Raw genomic sequence first — 15,884 nt, forward strand, 5'->3', positions numbered from 1 at the left:
TTTCTTTTCCTTATCAAAAAATTGAGTATGTATCAATGATTTTTTCTATAATCTGAATTTATATATATATATATATATATATATATTTTTTTTTTTTTGGAGACAGAGTTTCGCTCTTGTTGCCCAGGCTGGAGTGCAATGGTGCGATCTCGGCTCACCACAACCTCTGCCTCCCAGGTTCAAGCAATTCTTCTGCCTCAGCCTCCCGAGTAGCTGGGATTACAGACATGTGCCTCCATGCCCGGCTAATTTTGTATTTTTAGTAGACACAGGGTTTCTCAATGTTGGTCAGGCTGGTCTTGAACTCCCAAGCTCAGGTGATCCACCCACCTTGGCCTCTCAAAGTTCTGGGATTATAGGCATGAGCCACCGCACCCAGCCCTGAATTATATTTCATTGATCTATTTGTTTAGTTCTATGTGACTGTTGCTGCCTTACTTACTGTAGCTTTATGATAGGTCATAAAATCTAGTAGTGTAAGCCCTCCAGCTTTTTCCTGCTCCGCCCCCCCAACATTTTCTTATTGTTCTAGGTCTTTTGTATTTGGATATCAAGTTTAGAAGCAGTTTGCCAATTTCTATTAAACAAAAAAAATCTTTTGGGTTTTTGATTGGGATTGCTTTGGATCTAGATCAATTTAGGGATACTTGACTGCTTAATAATATCACGTATTCCAATCCATGAAATGGTGTATGTCTCCATTTATTTAAGTATTCTTTAATAGCTCAGCAGTGTTTTATGGTTTTCAGTGTACAGGTCTTTCATACCTTTCTTTAGATTTATTCCTAGTTATTTATTGATATTATATAGAAACACTGATTGATTTTTAATATATTAATTTAAACTCTTGCAATTTGTGGAATTTACTTATTAGTTCTAGTAGTTGGATTTTAAATTTCTTTGGATTTTTCTACATACACAGTCATAGCACCTTTAAGTAGATTTGCTTCTTCCTTTCCTATACCTATGGCTTTTATTTACTTTTAAAATGCATTATTATAATGGTTTGGACCTTGAGTACATGTGGAATAGAGTGATGAAAGTGGATATCTTTGCCTTTTTTTTTGATTGTGAGTATAAGATTAGCTGTAGATTTTTTTCTATAAACCCTTTAGCAGATTGAGGAAGCTCCCCTTTCCTCCTAGTTTGTTGGGGGTTTTAAAAAATTTTTTAACCAGTAACAGGTATTAAATTGTATCAAATGCTTCTTTTTTTTGAATCTTTTAAGATAATCATATGATCATTTTTCTTCATTCTGTCATTGATTGATTTTCAAATATTGTACCAACCTTGTATAGTATTTGAAAATCAGTCAGTAACAGAATGGTATAACCTACTGAGATAAACCCACTTGATCCAATTGCTTTGTCCTTTTCATATATTACTAGAGTTGATTTGCTAACATTTTGTTAATGATTTTTGCATTTATGTTCATGTGTAATAATTGGTCTATAATTTTTTTTTCCTATAGTGTTGTTCGTGTCATGTTTTGGTATCAGGGTTGTGTTAACCTCATGCAACAAACTGAAAGCATCCCCTCTTCTTCTTGGAAAGATTTTTGATACTACTGGCATTTTACCAGTGAAGCTATCTGAGCCTAGAGTTTCCTATGTGAGAAGATTTTTAATTACAAATTTAATTTATTTAACAGATAGTGGTTCTTTAGATTTTCTGTTTCTTTTGTTTGTTTTGGAAATTTGTGGATTTTAAACAGTTTGACTATTTCATTTAGGTTTAATTTATTGGCATAGAGTTGCTCATCATTTCTCCTTAATTCCTTTTAACTATCTGAAGGATCTGTAGTGATGTCTTCTCTTTCATGTTTATGCTGGTAATTTGTTTTCGAGCATCATTCTTTATCTCTCTTCTCTCTCACTTTTCACATCTACACCATCTTCCCTGTCACTATTTTAATTTAGGACAGAGCCATTTGTTACATGGACTGTTGGAATAACCTCACACTAACCTTCCTGTTTGCAGTCTCTTTTCTCTGTGTGCCATTCACCTTATTACAAGAAAAAATACCTTTCTAAAGTGCAAATGTAGTTAAATCTTTCCCAGCTTAAAACTTTTTAATTGTTTTCTAATGCCTTCAGAATAAAAATCTAAGCACCTTCATATGAAATACAAAACCATTAATGATAAGGTATTGATTTGTTTCATAGATGCCTCTCCTTCCTGTATTTCTTCTCCCTTTTTATCTCTCTCTGCAAGCCATAGGGAACTGTACTTCACTGCCTTTGTAGGTATTCTAATTTGTCATTCTTTGTCTTAAACTTGAATGCAGGGTTTCTGATGTGATATGATCAATACTATCTTAGAACTTCTCCTTCAGTGAGATTGTTTTTAATATCTCATTGACATGGTCTCAGTTAACGTTTGTTAATAATTTACTTGACATATTTTTTTTATTCAGTGTATCTTCACATCCATAGAAATACATAGCTTCAAAGCACTTTTTTAGTCCAGTTTCAATTTATTACCTCAAACCATCATCTGTTTCCTATCACCAGAATACCTATCAGATAGCTACTTGATCTCTCCTTCCCAACAGCAGTGATGACGAGTTTTATTTCAGCTTGAGGGTGTTAGTGTTGATACTGACCACTCACCCATATTACTACATGATATATATTTCTTTCTTTATAGATTCTTTTGAAAGTTTGCAAAATCAAGAAACATTCCTCCGAAATTGGCCAACCAGTTTGGAAGTAAAGCAGTTGTTTCTTTTTTAGTTAGTCCTTCACCTCTTTATCCCCAGGGGAATCAGGATGTCCCATGTTATTTTTCAAAGTCTATATACTTCAAACTTTTATTCTCCTGTTGGGTTTGAAAGGGGGATGTTATTAGCTCTGTCTTGATGTAGCAGGGGCTCTGAAAGTCTATTTGGATAACACTGAAGATTGGAGGAAATGTGACTCTGTCTGTGTGTTTTAAGCCCCTAAGGTAAGATCAGAAAGCGTCTGGGGCAGTGAGAGCCAAATAGTTGAAGTCATACATTAATTATGGTCATGAATCATTTTTATTTTTAAAGTCTTTACCATTTGACAAGGTTGTTTGCATAGTACCAGTGAAGTTTTAGACAGCACTTTCCTACTTTTAAAGTAACAGGCTATTTTGTTGATTTCTTCTCTGGGTTGATGATGCCTATCATTTTTAGAATTCTGATAACATTTTTAGTAAAAATTGCTGTTTCCTTACTTGAATGAGTAGTCTCTATGTGATTTTTATTTTGATACACTATTTTGAAGTTACAAATATAGGAAACTCCCGCATTGATCTTCCAATTAATCTCCCACTGATGTCAAAAATATCAAATTTTGGAACTGTGCTTTTATGTTCAGACATTAGACATTAAGCCAGCAAATATATTTTGAGTCCCTCCTTTGTGCCACATTCTGTACTTAGCATTTGGAATATACATGAGAAGATGAAATTTATTTTACCCCCAGAAAGATCTAGTAAAATAGGCAAAGAAATAAACAGTTGCTGTAAACTAGGGTTGTATAGTATTTATTGTGGTGCCATACACAAGTAGCAGATTTCCAGAGGAAGGAGTGCCTATACCTGTCTGTAATAGTCAGGGAAGGCCTTTGAAGAAGAGGTTGCTTGAGCTTCCTCTTAATGGATTAGGAATTTAGTTATCTGTTAAGGGATGTGAAGAACTTGTAGGCACATAGAACAGCTCACAAAGGGGTACAGCAGGAAGAAATGATAGGATATGTTTGGAGAGTTGCCAGTAGTTCAGCATTGCTGGAGATGAGGGTACAAGGTGAAAAATAATCAGGAATGAGACAGGATGTGTCAGCAGGGACTACATCACAAAGGGCCTTACCTGGATGTAAAATTACTGTAGAGCTATCTTTTTAAGAGAGTATTACTGTCAATGTAGATTAAACACACAAACACACCCAGACCATGAGGCAACAGGATGGAGTATAATCTCCTCTATTGGATTCCTTAGGAGCCCTGAGGGGATTTGTTGAATTCCTGGTCTCATGAACAAAATAGCTATATTGAGAGTTGGTCCTTTTTATATGACCTAAGAAATCATCAATAAATGTCAGGCAATTTCTAAAAGTACAGAATATATCATGAATATTTCTAGGGTTTACGGTAATAATAATAATAATAATAATAATGGCAGAGGTAGCAATACCGTCAAATGCCTAAGAAAATGAACCTCTCACGTATATGATGACTTTCAGGTTAGGATTGATGACCACCTTTTAAAAACAGAGGTAAAATTCACACACAGTGAAATGCACAGATCTTAGTATAAAATCTGTGAGTTTTGGTGTACTCCTTACCCTAATCAAGACATCAAAGCCAGGTGCAGTGACTCACTCTTGTAATCCCAACACTCTGGGAGGCTGAGGCGGAAGGATGGCTTGAGGCCAGGAGTTTGAGACAAGCCTGGGCATAGTGAGACTCTGTCTCTACAAAAAATTAGCTGGACCCAGTTGCACGCTCCTGTAGTCCCAGCTACTCGGAAGGCTGAGGCAGGAAGATCCCTTAAGTCCAGTAATTTGAGGGGGCAGTGAACTATGGTCATGCCAGTGCACTCCAACCTAGGTGACAAAGTGAGACCCCATCTAGAAAAATAAAGACTTAGAACATTTCCATCACCTCAGATAGTTGCTTTGTTCCCTCTTCTCTCTATGTCAGTCCCAACCACTCTTGATTTGTCACCATAGGTTGGTTTTACCTGTTCTTGAACTTTGTGAAAAGGGAATTATACAATATGGACTTTTCTGTTTCTGGCTTTTTTCACTCAACATATTGTTTTTGAGATCCATCCATATTGTTGTATGTACCAGTGGTGTGTTCCTTTTTATTGCTAAGTAGATTTTCATTATGTGAATATAGCTCAACTGTCAATTCTTCTCTTTGATAGACATTTGGATTGTTTTCTATGAACATTCTTATACAAAGCTTCTTGTAGACATGTTTTTTATTTTTCTTGGGTAAATACCTAGGAGTAGAATTGCTGGGCCTTAGGTTAAATGTATGTTTAACTTAATAACTAATACTTTCTAAAAAAGGCACTGTTACTTTATTAGGCTGGTGCAAAAGTAATTGCAGTTTTTGCCCCCCCCCCCCCTTTTTTTTTTTTTGAAACGGAATCTTGCTCTGTCGCCAGGCTGGAGTACAATGGCATGAACTCAGCTCACTGCAACCGCTGCCTCCCGGGTTCAAGCGATTCCCTTGCCTCAGCCTCCCAAGTAGCTGGGACCACAGGCGTGTGCCACCATGCCTGGCTAACTTTTTGGATTTTCGTAGAGATGGGGTTTCACCATGTTGGCCAGGATGGGCTTGATCTCCTGATCTCGTGGGTTCTTGCAATTTAAATTTAAATTTAAAATAATTGCAAGAACTGTAGTTACTTTTGCACCGGTCTGATACATTTTTGCCAGCAACGCATGCAAGTTTTAGCTGTTCCACATCCTTGCCAGCATTTAGTGTTGTCATTTTAATTTTATCTATTCTAACAGGTGTGAAATGGCACCTCATTATGATTTTAATGTGCATTTCCCTCATGACTAAGACTTTGAGTGACTTTTCCTATGCTTATTGGCCATTCTTGTATCTTTTTTGTGATGTGTTTATTTCACTCTTTTGTCCATTTTTTAAAAAAATTTATTTATTAGTATTATACTTTAAGTTGTAGGGTACATGTGCATAACGTGCAGGTTTGTTACATATGTATACTTGTGCCATGTTGGTGTGCTGCACCCATCACCTCGTCATTTACATCAGGTATAACTCCCAATGCAATCCCTCCCCCCTCCCCCCTCCCCATGATAGGCCCCGGTGTGTGATGTTCCCCTTCCTGAGTCCAAGTGATCTCATTGTTCAGTTCCCACCTATGAGTGAGAACATGCGGTGTTTGGTTTTCTGTTCTTGTGATAGTTTGCTAAGAATGATGGTTTCCAGCTGCATCCATGTCCCTACAAAGGACACAAACTCATCCTTTTTTATGACTGCATAGTATTCCATGGTGTATATGTGCCACATTTTCTTAATCCAATCTGTCACTGATGGACATTTGGGTTGATTCCAAGTCTTTGCTATTGTGAATAGTGCTGCAATAAACATACGTGTGCATGTGTCTTTATAGCAGCATAATTTATAATCCTTTGGGTATATCCCCAGTAATGGGATGGCTGGGTCATATGGTACATCTAGTTCTAGATCCTTGAGGAATCGCCATACTGTTTTCCATAATGGTTGAACTAGTTTACAATCCCACCAACAGTGTAAAAGTGTTCCTATTTCTCCACATCCTCTCCAGCACCTGTTGTTTCCTGACTTTTGAATGATCGCCATTCTAACTGGTGTGAGATGGTATCTCATTGTGGTTTTGATTTGCATTTCTCTGATGGCCAGTGATGATGAGCATTTTTTCATGTGTTTGTTGGCTGTATGAATGTCTTCTTTTGAGAAATGTCTATTCATATCCTTTGCCCACTTTTTGATGGGGTTGTTTGTTTTTTTCTTGTAAATTTGTTGGAGTTCTTTGTAGGTTCTGGATATTAGCCCTTTGTCAGATGAGTAGATTGCAAAAATTTTCTCCCATTCTGTAGGTTGCCTGTTCACTCTGATGGTAGTTTCTTTTGCTGTGCAGAAGCTCTTTAGTTTAATGAGATCCCATTTGTCAATTTTGGCTTTTGCTGCCGTTGCTTTTGGTGTTTTAGACATGAAGTCTTTGCCCATGCCTATGTCCTGAATGGTACTACCTAGATTTTCCTCTAGGATTTTTATGGTATTAGGTCTAACATTTAAGTCTCTAATCCATCTTGAATTAATTTTCGTATAAGGAGTAAGGAAAGGATCCAGTTTCAGCTTTCTACTTATGGCTAGCCAATTTTCCCAGCACCATTTATTAAATAGGGAATCCTTTCCCCATTTCTTGTTTTTGTCAGGTTTGTCAAAGATCAGATGGCTGTAGATGTGTGGTATTATTTCTGAGGACTCTGTTCTGTTCCATTGGTCTATATCTCTGTTTTGGTACCAGTACCATGCTGTTTTGGTTACTGTAGCCTTGTAGTATAGTTTGAAGTCAGGTAGCGTGATGCCTCCAGCTTTGTTCTTTTGTCTTTTGTCCATTTTTAATTGACTGTCTTGATTACTGATTTATAAGAATTCTTTATAGTCAGATAGGTGCTTTGCAAATATTTCCTCCCAGTCTATGGACTGTTTTATTTTCCTAATGGCAGCTTTGTTAAGATTAACAGGTATTTCTCATTTTTTTAAAGTCTAGTTTATTCCTTTTTATTTTTATGATTAATTCTTTTTATGTCTTCTCTACTGAATATTTGTCTACCTCAAGGTTGCAAGAGATAGTCCTATATTTTTGGCCATAAGTATTATGATTTCAGCTTTTATATTTACTGTGATCCTCTTTAAATTAATTTTTGTGTGTATGAAATAGGAGATGAGATTGATTTTTTTCTATGCTTATTCAGTGTTCCATAGCACCTTTGTTTAAAAAACTTTGTTTTCTGCACTAATTTGCCTTGATTCCTTTGTCAAAAATTAATTTGCTGTATATGTGTAGGAGTATTATGGTGCACTTTATTCTCTTCTATTGATCTATTTATTTTTTAATCTCCATGACCATGCCATATTGTCTTAATTATGTAACTTAATAGAAACTCTTGAAATCTGGCCTATTTCAAGATTGGTTTGTCACTTCTAGATTATTTGCTTTTCTATATAAATTACAGTATCAGCTTATTAATTTCTGTCAAAAACAAAATCCTTTGGGACTGTGATTGGGAGTCTCAAGCTATTTACCCATTTGGGAAAAGCTGACATCTTTAACAATATGGAATCTTCCAGTCCATGTACATGTATTTTTTACTTACTAGTTCTTCTTTATTGTAGCAATGTTTTGTGACTTCAGGGTTGAGTCTTGCACATCTTTTATTTCATCCCTAAGTATTTTATGTTTTTTGATGCTGTCATTAAAGTATTATTTAAGAATTTCGTATCTCAATTGTTTGGGGCTAATACAGGAATACCTTGGAGATACTGAGGATTTGGTTCCAGGCTACCCCAATAAAGCAAATATCGCAACAAAGCAGTAAAGCAAATATTGCAATAAAGCGAGTCACATGAACTTCTTGGTTTCCCAGTGCATATAAAAGTTATGTTTACACTATGCTGTAGTCTATTAAGTGTGAAATAGCATTATGTCTAAAAACAATGTACATACCTTAATTAAAACATCTTTTATTGCTAAAAAATGCTAATGATCATCTGAACCTTCAGCAAGCCATATCTTTTTGCTGGTGGAGGATCTTGCCTCCATGTCAATGGCTGCTGATTGATCAGATTGGTAGTTACTGAAGGTTGGAGTGACTGTGACAATTTCTTAAAATAAGACAACATGAAGTTTGACATATCAGTTGACTCTTCTTTCATGCATGATTCTCTGTATCATGCAATGCTGTTTGATAACATTTTACCCAGAGTAGTACTTCTTTCAAAATTGGAGTCAGTCCTTCCCCTCAAACCCTGCCACTGTTTTATCAGCTAAGTTTATGATGATATAAATTTTTTGTTGTCATTTCAACAGTGTTTATAGCTTCTTCACCAGGAGTAGATTCCATCTCAAAAAACCACTTTTCTTGCTCAACTATAAAAAGTAACTCCTCATCCAATCAAGTTTGATCATGAGATCACAGCAATTCAGTCATACCTTCAGGCTCCACTTATAATTCTAATTCTCTTGCTATTAAAACCATGTCTGCAGTTACTTCCGCCACTGAAGTCTTGAACCCCTCAAAGTCATCCATGAGGGCTGGAATCAGCTTCTTCCAATCTCCTGTTAATGTTGATATTTTTACCTACTCCCATGAATCATGAATGTTCTGAATGGCATTCAGAATGGTGAATCCTTTCCAAAATGTTTTCCATTGATTTTGCCCAGATCCACTAGAAGAATGAATTATCTATGGAAACTCTAGCCTTATGAATGTATTTCTTAAATAATAATACTTGAAAGTTGGAATGCCTCCTTCATCCATGGGCTACAGAATAGATAATGTGTTGGCAGACGTGAAAACATTAATCTCCTTGTACATGCCCATCAGCACTCTGGGGTGACCAGGTGCATTGCCAATGAACAGTAATATTTTGAAAGAAATCTTTTTTTCTAAGCATTAAGTCTCAAGAGTCCTAAAATATTCGTAAAACAGTGCTGTAAACAGATGCACTGTCATCCAGGCTTTGATGTACCATTTATAGAACACAGGCAGAGTAGAGTTAGCATAATTCTTAAGGGCCCCAGGATCTTCAGAGTTGTAAATGAGCATTAGCTTCAACTTAAAATCAGCAGGTACATTAACCCCTAATAAGAGAGTCAGCCTGTCCTTTGAAGCTTTGAAGCCAAGCATTGACTTCTCCTCTCTAGCTATGAAAGTCCTAGATGGCATCTTCTTTCAACAGAAGACTGTTTCATCTATGTTGAAAACCTGTTGTTTAGTATAACCACCTTCACTGATGATCTTAGCTAGAGCTACCGAGTAACTTATTGCAGCTTCTCCATTAGCACTTCCTGCCTCACCTTACACGTCGATGTTCTAGAGATGGCTTCTTTCCTTAAACCTCATAAACCAATCTCTGCTGTCTTCCAACTTTTCTTCTGCAGCTTCCTTACCTCTCTCAGCCTTCAAAAATTTGAAGAGAGTTAGGTCCTTGCTCTGAATTAGGCTTTGGGTTAAGAGAATGTTGTGGCTGGTTTGATCTTCTATCCAGACTAGTAAAACTCTTTCCGCATCAGCAATAAGGCTGTTTTACTTTATCATTCACGTGTTCACCGGAGTAGCACTTTTAATTTCCTTCAAGGACTTTTCCTTTGCATTCACAGCTTGGCTGACTGTTTCATGCAAGAGGCCTAGCTTTTGGCTTATCTTGGCTTTTCACATCCCTTCCTCACTAAGCTTTGTCATTTCTAGTTTTTGATTTAAAGTGAGAGATGTAGGACTGTTCTTTTCACTTGAACACTTAGAGGCCACTGTAAGGCTTGACCCAATTTCATTATTGTTGTGTCTCAGGGAATATGGAGGCCCAAGGCGAGGAAGAGAGACTGGGAATGGCCAATTAGTGGAGCAGTCAGAACACACAACATTTATCAATAAAGTTCACTATCTTATATGGGTGCGGCTCATGGTGCTCCAAAATAATTATAATAGCAACACCAAAGATCACTGATCACAGATCACCATAGCAGATATAATAATAATGATAAAGTTTGAGATATTGTGAGAATTACCAAAATGTGACAGAGACATGAAGTGAGTACATGCTGTTGGAAAAATGGCTCCAGTAGACTTGATTGACTCAGGGTTGTCAAAAACCTTCAATTTGTTTATTTTTTTAAAGCAATATCTATGAAGCACAATAAAGCAAAGTGCAGTAAAGTGAGGTATGCCTACATACAGAAATATCATTGGTTTTTTTTTTTTTGTATATTGACCTTATATCCCATGACCTTGCTAAATTAACTTATTAATTTTAGTGTTTGTTTTGTAGATTTCTGATGATTTTCCACATGACAATTATGTCATCTACAAATAAAGACAGTTTGACCATTTGGTATGGAAATGTATAAGAAATACATGAGCTATATTTAAAGATAAAGAAACCAGGCGCAGTGGCATAGTGCTGTAATCCTAATACTTTGAGAGGCGGGCAGATTGCTTGAACACAGAGTTTGAGACCAGTCTGGGCAACATGGTGAAACCTCATCTCTGCAAAAAACACAAAAATTAGCCAGGCGTGGTTTTGCATGCCCGTAGTCCCAGCTATCTAGGGGCCTGAGGTAGGAGAATCACTGGAGCCTGGGAGGTCAAGCCTGCAGTAAGCCGTGTTTGCACCACTGTACTCCAGCCTGGGCGACAGAGTGACACCCTGTCTCAAAATAAAATTAAATTAAAATAAAGATAAAGAGACCAAGAAGGAAAAACACAAAACCATAACTTAAAAATAAAAATAGCTCTTAATATTTTCAGTGCTCCTTGAAAGAGACCTTACTGAAAATGCAGTTGCTAGTTTGAACCTGGCCAAGTATTTAATTCCTCCTATTTGTCTTTTCTATCATCTTTTGGTTTTTTCTTATCTCTTTGAGAGTGCTATCTGCTTTGATTCAACCTTCTCAGCTGGGATTACTGTGAATTCCTTTTTTCTTTATGGATACCTAGAAGTAATAGTCGCCTTTGATAATGGTGATACTCTCTCGGTGACTTTAGCAATCCACTTAATTTCACTGGGCCTCAGTTTCCATATCTGTAAAATGATAGGATTTTACTATATTACTTTCTCAGGGCTCTTCCCGACTCCTTTGAGTTCTTCATCTTACCTGACAATACATCAGAGGCAGGCAGGCAGGTATAAAAAGGGTGTTTTAGAGCTTTAATGTTTTAGGATTTATTGTATTCCTTGTTATTTCATTGTGAATATGCTAGATAATTAAATAAATTGGGTTCATTATTAAATCTTTGTATCCTCAAGGTTTGTCATTTATATCTGAGGCTCTTTGTTGAGTTTACTGTCAACTCATTTACATTTTTCTATAACTTATATTTCTAGGCTTCATAGAGCCCAGTGTGCAATTAAACAGACTCAGGTAACTGTTCAGAAAATTGGGAAGGAAATTGAAGAAAAACTAAGACTCACATCTACAAGCAATGAGCTGGTAGGTTTTTATGTATTTACCTGTTTACACTTCTTGTTTTCTAAAGGAGAGTATCATATTCTTCTAGGGTTAATTTTAAAAAACCCTTTAGATAGTTTTTATCTTATTAATGTTCTACTGAGAGTTCTATTGGCATTTAAATGTTGGAAATAAACTTTCCCATCTGCTAATAGTGTAACACGCAAAGTGCCTGCTTTATTCTGCTAGATGAAACTTTATATTACATAAAATTACTTAGAAGATAATTAACAGGCAGTTTTATTAATGTGAACTCTAAACATGAATTATATAGTGAATGAAAAATAGCTGCCAGGAGGAAAAAAAATAAACTATGGGAGCTAATCTACTTTTAAAAGATGAATTTAAAAAGTATTTGGACTGAGCAAAATAAGTCTGGTTTGTGAACAGTGATCTCTTGTGGGAAAACTCTTATTAAGGAGCCATTTCCAAAGAAACAGAAATCCTAACCCAAACGGGCAGATTGAAGATATTAATATAATTTTGAGTTGTTTTTCCTAGTGGAGTGGAAAAAATGTCTATTTTGTAATGAATATTGTGTTTTTGTAAGCACAGTAGTGGGTATGGCTAATAAACTGAGCTTTTTTTTTAAAGCCATTTGAGTAGGAATAGCTTTTGAGGAACTTTGTGCTGTGGTTTGGACTTAAAATAAAATTCAGATCTTCAAATTAAGTTCTAGATAAAATTATTTAAATATTTGTTTGTGTGAACTCATTATCACAGATAGGCATCTTCCTATTGTCATTTACACCCGTCTTAGCTTAGCAGAGGGCCTTTACATCCCCAAATGAAAGCTTTTTGTTGCCTTGAAGATCTGCCGAAGATAATCATATAGTAGAAGTGTGGAAAAGCAGCAATGCACTTAACCTTACAGAAACTTCCCTCTCATGGAATTTGAAATTAATATGTTAGTTCAAACTGTATACAGTTGCTGATTTTATAGCTAGTGCTATACTTGGCAGGTAGCAAACATACAAAATAGGGTAGCTGCAATAGGTGTAGTAGTAATTCTTATTATTCACGTGACTTTCCTTGTCTATAAAAGCATCTTCCATTTCAAAGATGCTGTTAAACCACCTCTTGTTGTAACTTAGCCCCAGCAGAAGACTAAATTTCAGACTATTGAAGGGCGACGAAAAATCACTGATTTTAATTCTTTCTGTAGTGTATAAGAATGCTGGATTTTTAGAACCTTTGGGGAAAATTGCTAGGTTTTATTTTTGTTTTCCTCTCCCAAGGCAAGACTGTTAAATACTTGTTTCATTAAATGACAGCATATGCTTTATCTCAGTGTGGAAAAATGTATTTTTAATCCTGTTTTTAAAAGAATATAAGTGGTGACACAGAGCAAGGTAACAGAATGTGTGAGTTTAAAGAGGTCAAGTTCAGAGGTTCACTGTGTGTTTTTATGCTGCCTAGTCAACACAGAAGAAAAATCACTGAATTTTTGAACTGAACGTGAACCTAGAAATCATCTAGTTCCCTAATAACCCCATTCAAAACTATAGCCCCCTCAGTACATTCTGTCCCTTTTCCTACTTTATTGTTCCCTGTAATATTCATTATCATTTACCATGATACATATTTTGCATAATTTTCTATCTCTCTAAACTCTGTAAGGCGAGGGATTTTTGTCTCTCTCTCTCTCTCTTTTTTTTTTATTCTTCTTTTTTTTTACATTGGTGTATTTCCAGCATCTAGAAAAGTGTTTGCCGCACAGTAGGTGCTTAGTAAGTATTTGTTGAATTTAAGAATGAATCTAGCATAATGTCCTCTTAAAATAGGACGGTAAAATGAAGCTTAAAGAAGGGAAACAGCTTTCCCACAATCATTTGACATAGAGACAGATAATTTGGTTTACTTGTTTCCTTTTAGAGAATGTTAGAGAATAATGCCATCTACATGTTAATTAGTGAGTCACTTTAAGGTTTACCTGTAGCATATTAGAAAACTTTACTATTTGTCTTTTACTCATTTACTTTTCAACTTGGCCCATGGCCATTGTATTCCAACCCATCCATTTCCAATATTTAAGAAATAATTTTCATTTTAATCTAAGTAAAAATTCAAGCAAGAAGGCATATTTGATGTTGAAAGAAATCGGATTACCTTCCAAGACCACGTGTGATTAACTGTGTTATAAGAAATTGGGTTCATACTTGGTGACTTTCAAAAATTTGGCATCTTCTCACATTACATGAATGCCTAATGTTTTTTGGCATTTAATTATATTTATGAAATTTCTGCTGTTGTCATTTTGAATTTTTACTTACGTTTTATAATTTTTTTGTTTGTTTCAAGGTGAGATCTCACTGTGTTGCCCGGACTACTCTTGAACTCCTGGCCTCATGTGGTCCTCTCACCTGAGCCTCCCGAGTAGCTGGGATTATAGGCGTGTACCATCACGCACAGTTTGTTTCAGATTTTGTCAAATTCCTTTCCCGTTATCTGTTTAGATAAATGTATGTTTTTTGTCTTCTGGTATTATGGTGAAATACATTGGTTGATTTTTTTTTTTTTTTTGAGACGGAGTCTTGCTCTGTCCCCCAGGTTGGCGTGCAGTGGCACGATCTCAGCTCACTGCAAGCTCCGCCTCCCGGGTTCACGCCATTCTCCTGTCTCAGCCTCCTGAGTAGCTGGGACTACAGGCGCCCACCACCACGCCCAGCTGATTGTCTTTTTAGTAGAGACGGGGTTTCACCGTGTTAGCCAGGATGGTCTCGATCTCCTGACCTCGTGATCCGGCCGTCTTGGCCTCCCAAAGTGCTGGGATTACAGGTGTGAGCCACTGTGCCCGGCCGGTTGATTTTTTAATGTTAACCCAACTTTGCATTCCTGGGGAGAGCCCTCTTGGTCATGGTGAATTACTTTTTAACACTTATTATTGGATTTAATTTGTTAAAAAATTTTAAAGAAATTGTGTGTATGTATTTATAAAGAATGTTGGTCTGTAGTTTGTTTTCTTGTAATCTCTTTGTCTCATTTTGTTGTCAGGGTGACGTTGGCCTCAACTCACTTTTGGAAAGTGTTTTCCCCCTTTTTGTTTTCAGGAAGAATACGTGTGGAATGGGAATGTTAGGTAGAATTTACATTGAAGCCATCTGGGTCTGGAGGTTTTTTTGTGGGAAGGTTTTTGATCTGGGAATTAAGTTTCTTTAATAATTTACCTTTTGCATGAACTTTGGTAGCTTGTGTCTTTCAAGCGTTTGTCCACTTCATTTAAGAGGTCAGTCTTTTTACATTTTAGCTATTGTAGCACTTATATAGCATTTTCTCTTTTTGTTCTGAATCGTATTTCCATGATGAGCATTTTTTCATATCCTATTGGATATGCATGCATCTTTTAAGAATTATCAGTTTAGTGGCCCGTGCCTGTAATCCCAGCAATTTGGGAGGCCAAGGCAGGTGGTTCACTAGGTCAGGAGTTCGAGATCAGCTTGGCCCATATGGTGAAATCCTGTTTCTAATAAAAGTAGAAAAAATTAGCTGGGCATGGTGGCGTGCATCTGTAGTCCCAGCCACTTGGGAGGCCGAGGCAGGAGAATCACTTGAACCCGGGAGGCAGAGGTTGCAGTGAGCCAAAATTGCGCCACTGCACTCCAGCCTGGGTGACAGAGTGAGACTCCATCTCAAAAAAAAAAAAAAAAAAAAAAAAAAGAAGAAGAAAGAAGTATCAGTTAAAATATTTTTGCCCACTAAAAATAAACTCTTTATTTTAGATTTATAGGAGACTTGCCAAGATAATTCAGAGAGTTCCCACATACCTTTCATCTGGTTTCTCTAATGTTAACATCTTACATAACCATGGTACGTTTGACATGGTGCATGGTTAATTAAAAAAAAGGACATTGATATGATATTATTAACTATGGATTTTATTCACATTTCACCAGTGTTGCCATTAATGTCTTTTTGAAAATAAATAAACTTTGAATTTTAGAAGAGTTTTGGATTGATAGAATTATCACAAAGATAGTACAGGGACTTACCCTGTATGTACCACACCCAATTTCTCCTATTATTAATATCTTGCCTTAATGTGGTACATTTGTTACAATTGATGAACCTATATTGATAAATTATTGTTAACCAAGGTCCATGGAACCAAGGTTCAGGTTTTTTTTTCCCCAGCTTTTAACTAATGTCCTTTTTCTATTCCATA

The 15,884-nt window shown here is 36.3% G+C and overlaps 1 protein-coding gene across 2 annotated transcripts in view; it reads left to right on the forward strand.

The window, feature by feature from the left end:
• Window positions 1–15,884, forward strand: part of UVRAG (UV radiation resistance associated) — a 330,830-nt gene that overhangs the window by 140,800 nt on the left and 174,146 nt on the right. For both annotated transcript variants that reach the window (XM_025357265.1, XM_025357266.1), the window contains exon 7: window positions 11,599–11,704. In XM_025357265.1, the coding sequence (XP_025213050.1) occupies window positions 11,599–11,704 (106 nt within the window). The remainder of the gene's footprint in view (window positions 1–11,598; window positions 11,705–15,884) is intronic.

The sequence above is a fragment of the Theropithecus gelada genome, chromosome 14 (assembly GCF_003255815.1).
Source record: "Theropithecus gelada isolate Dixy chromosome 14, Tgel_1.0, whole genome shotgun sequence".
Taxonomy (NCBI): Eukaryota; Metazoa; Chordata; class Mammalia; order Primates; family Cercopithecidae; genus Theropithecus; species Theropithecus gelada.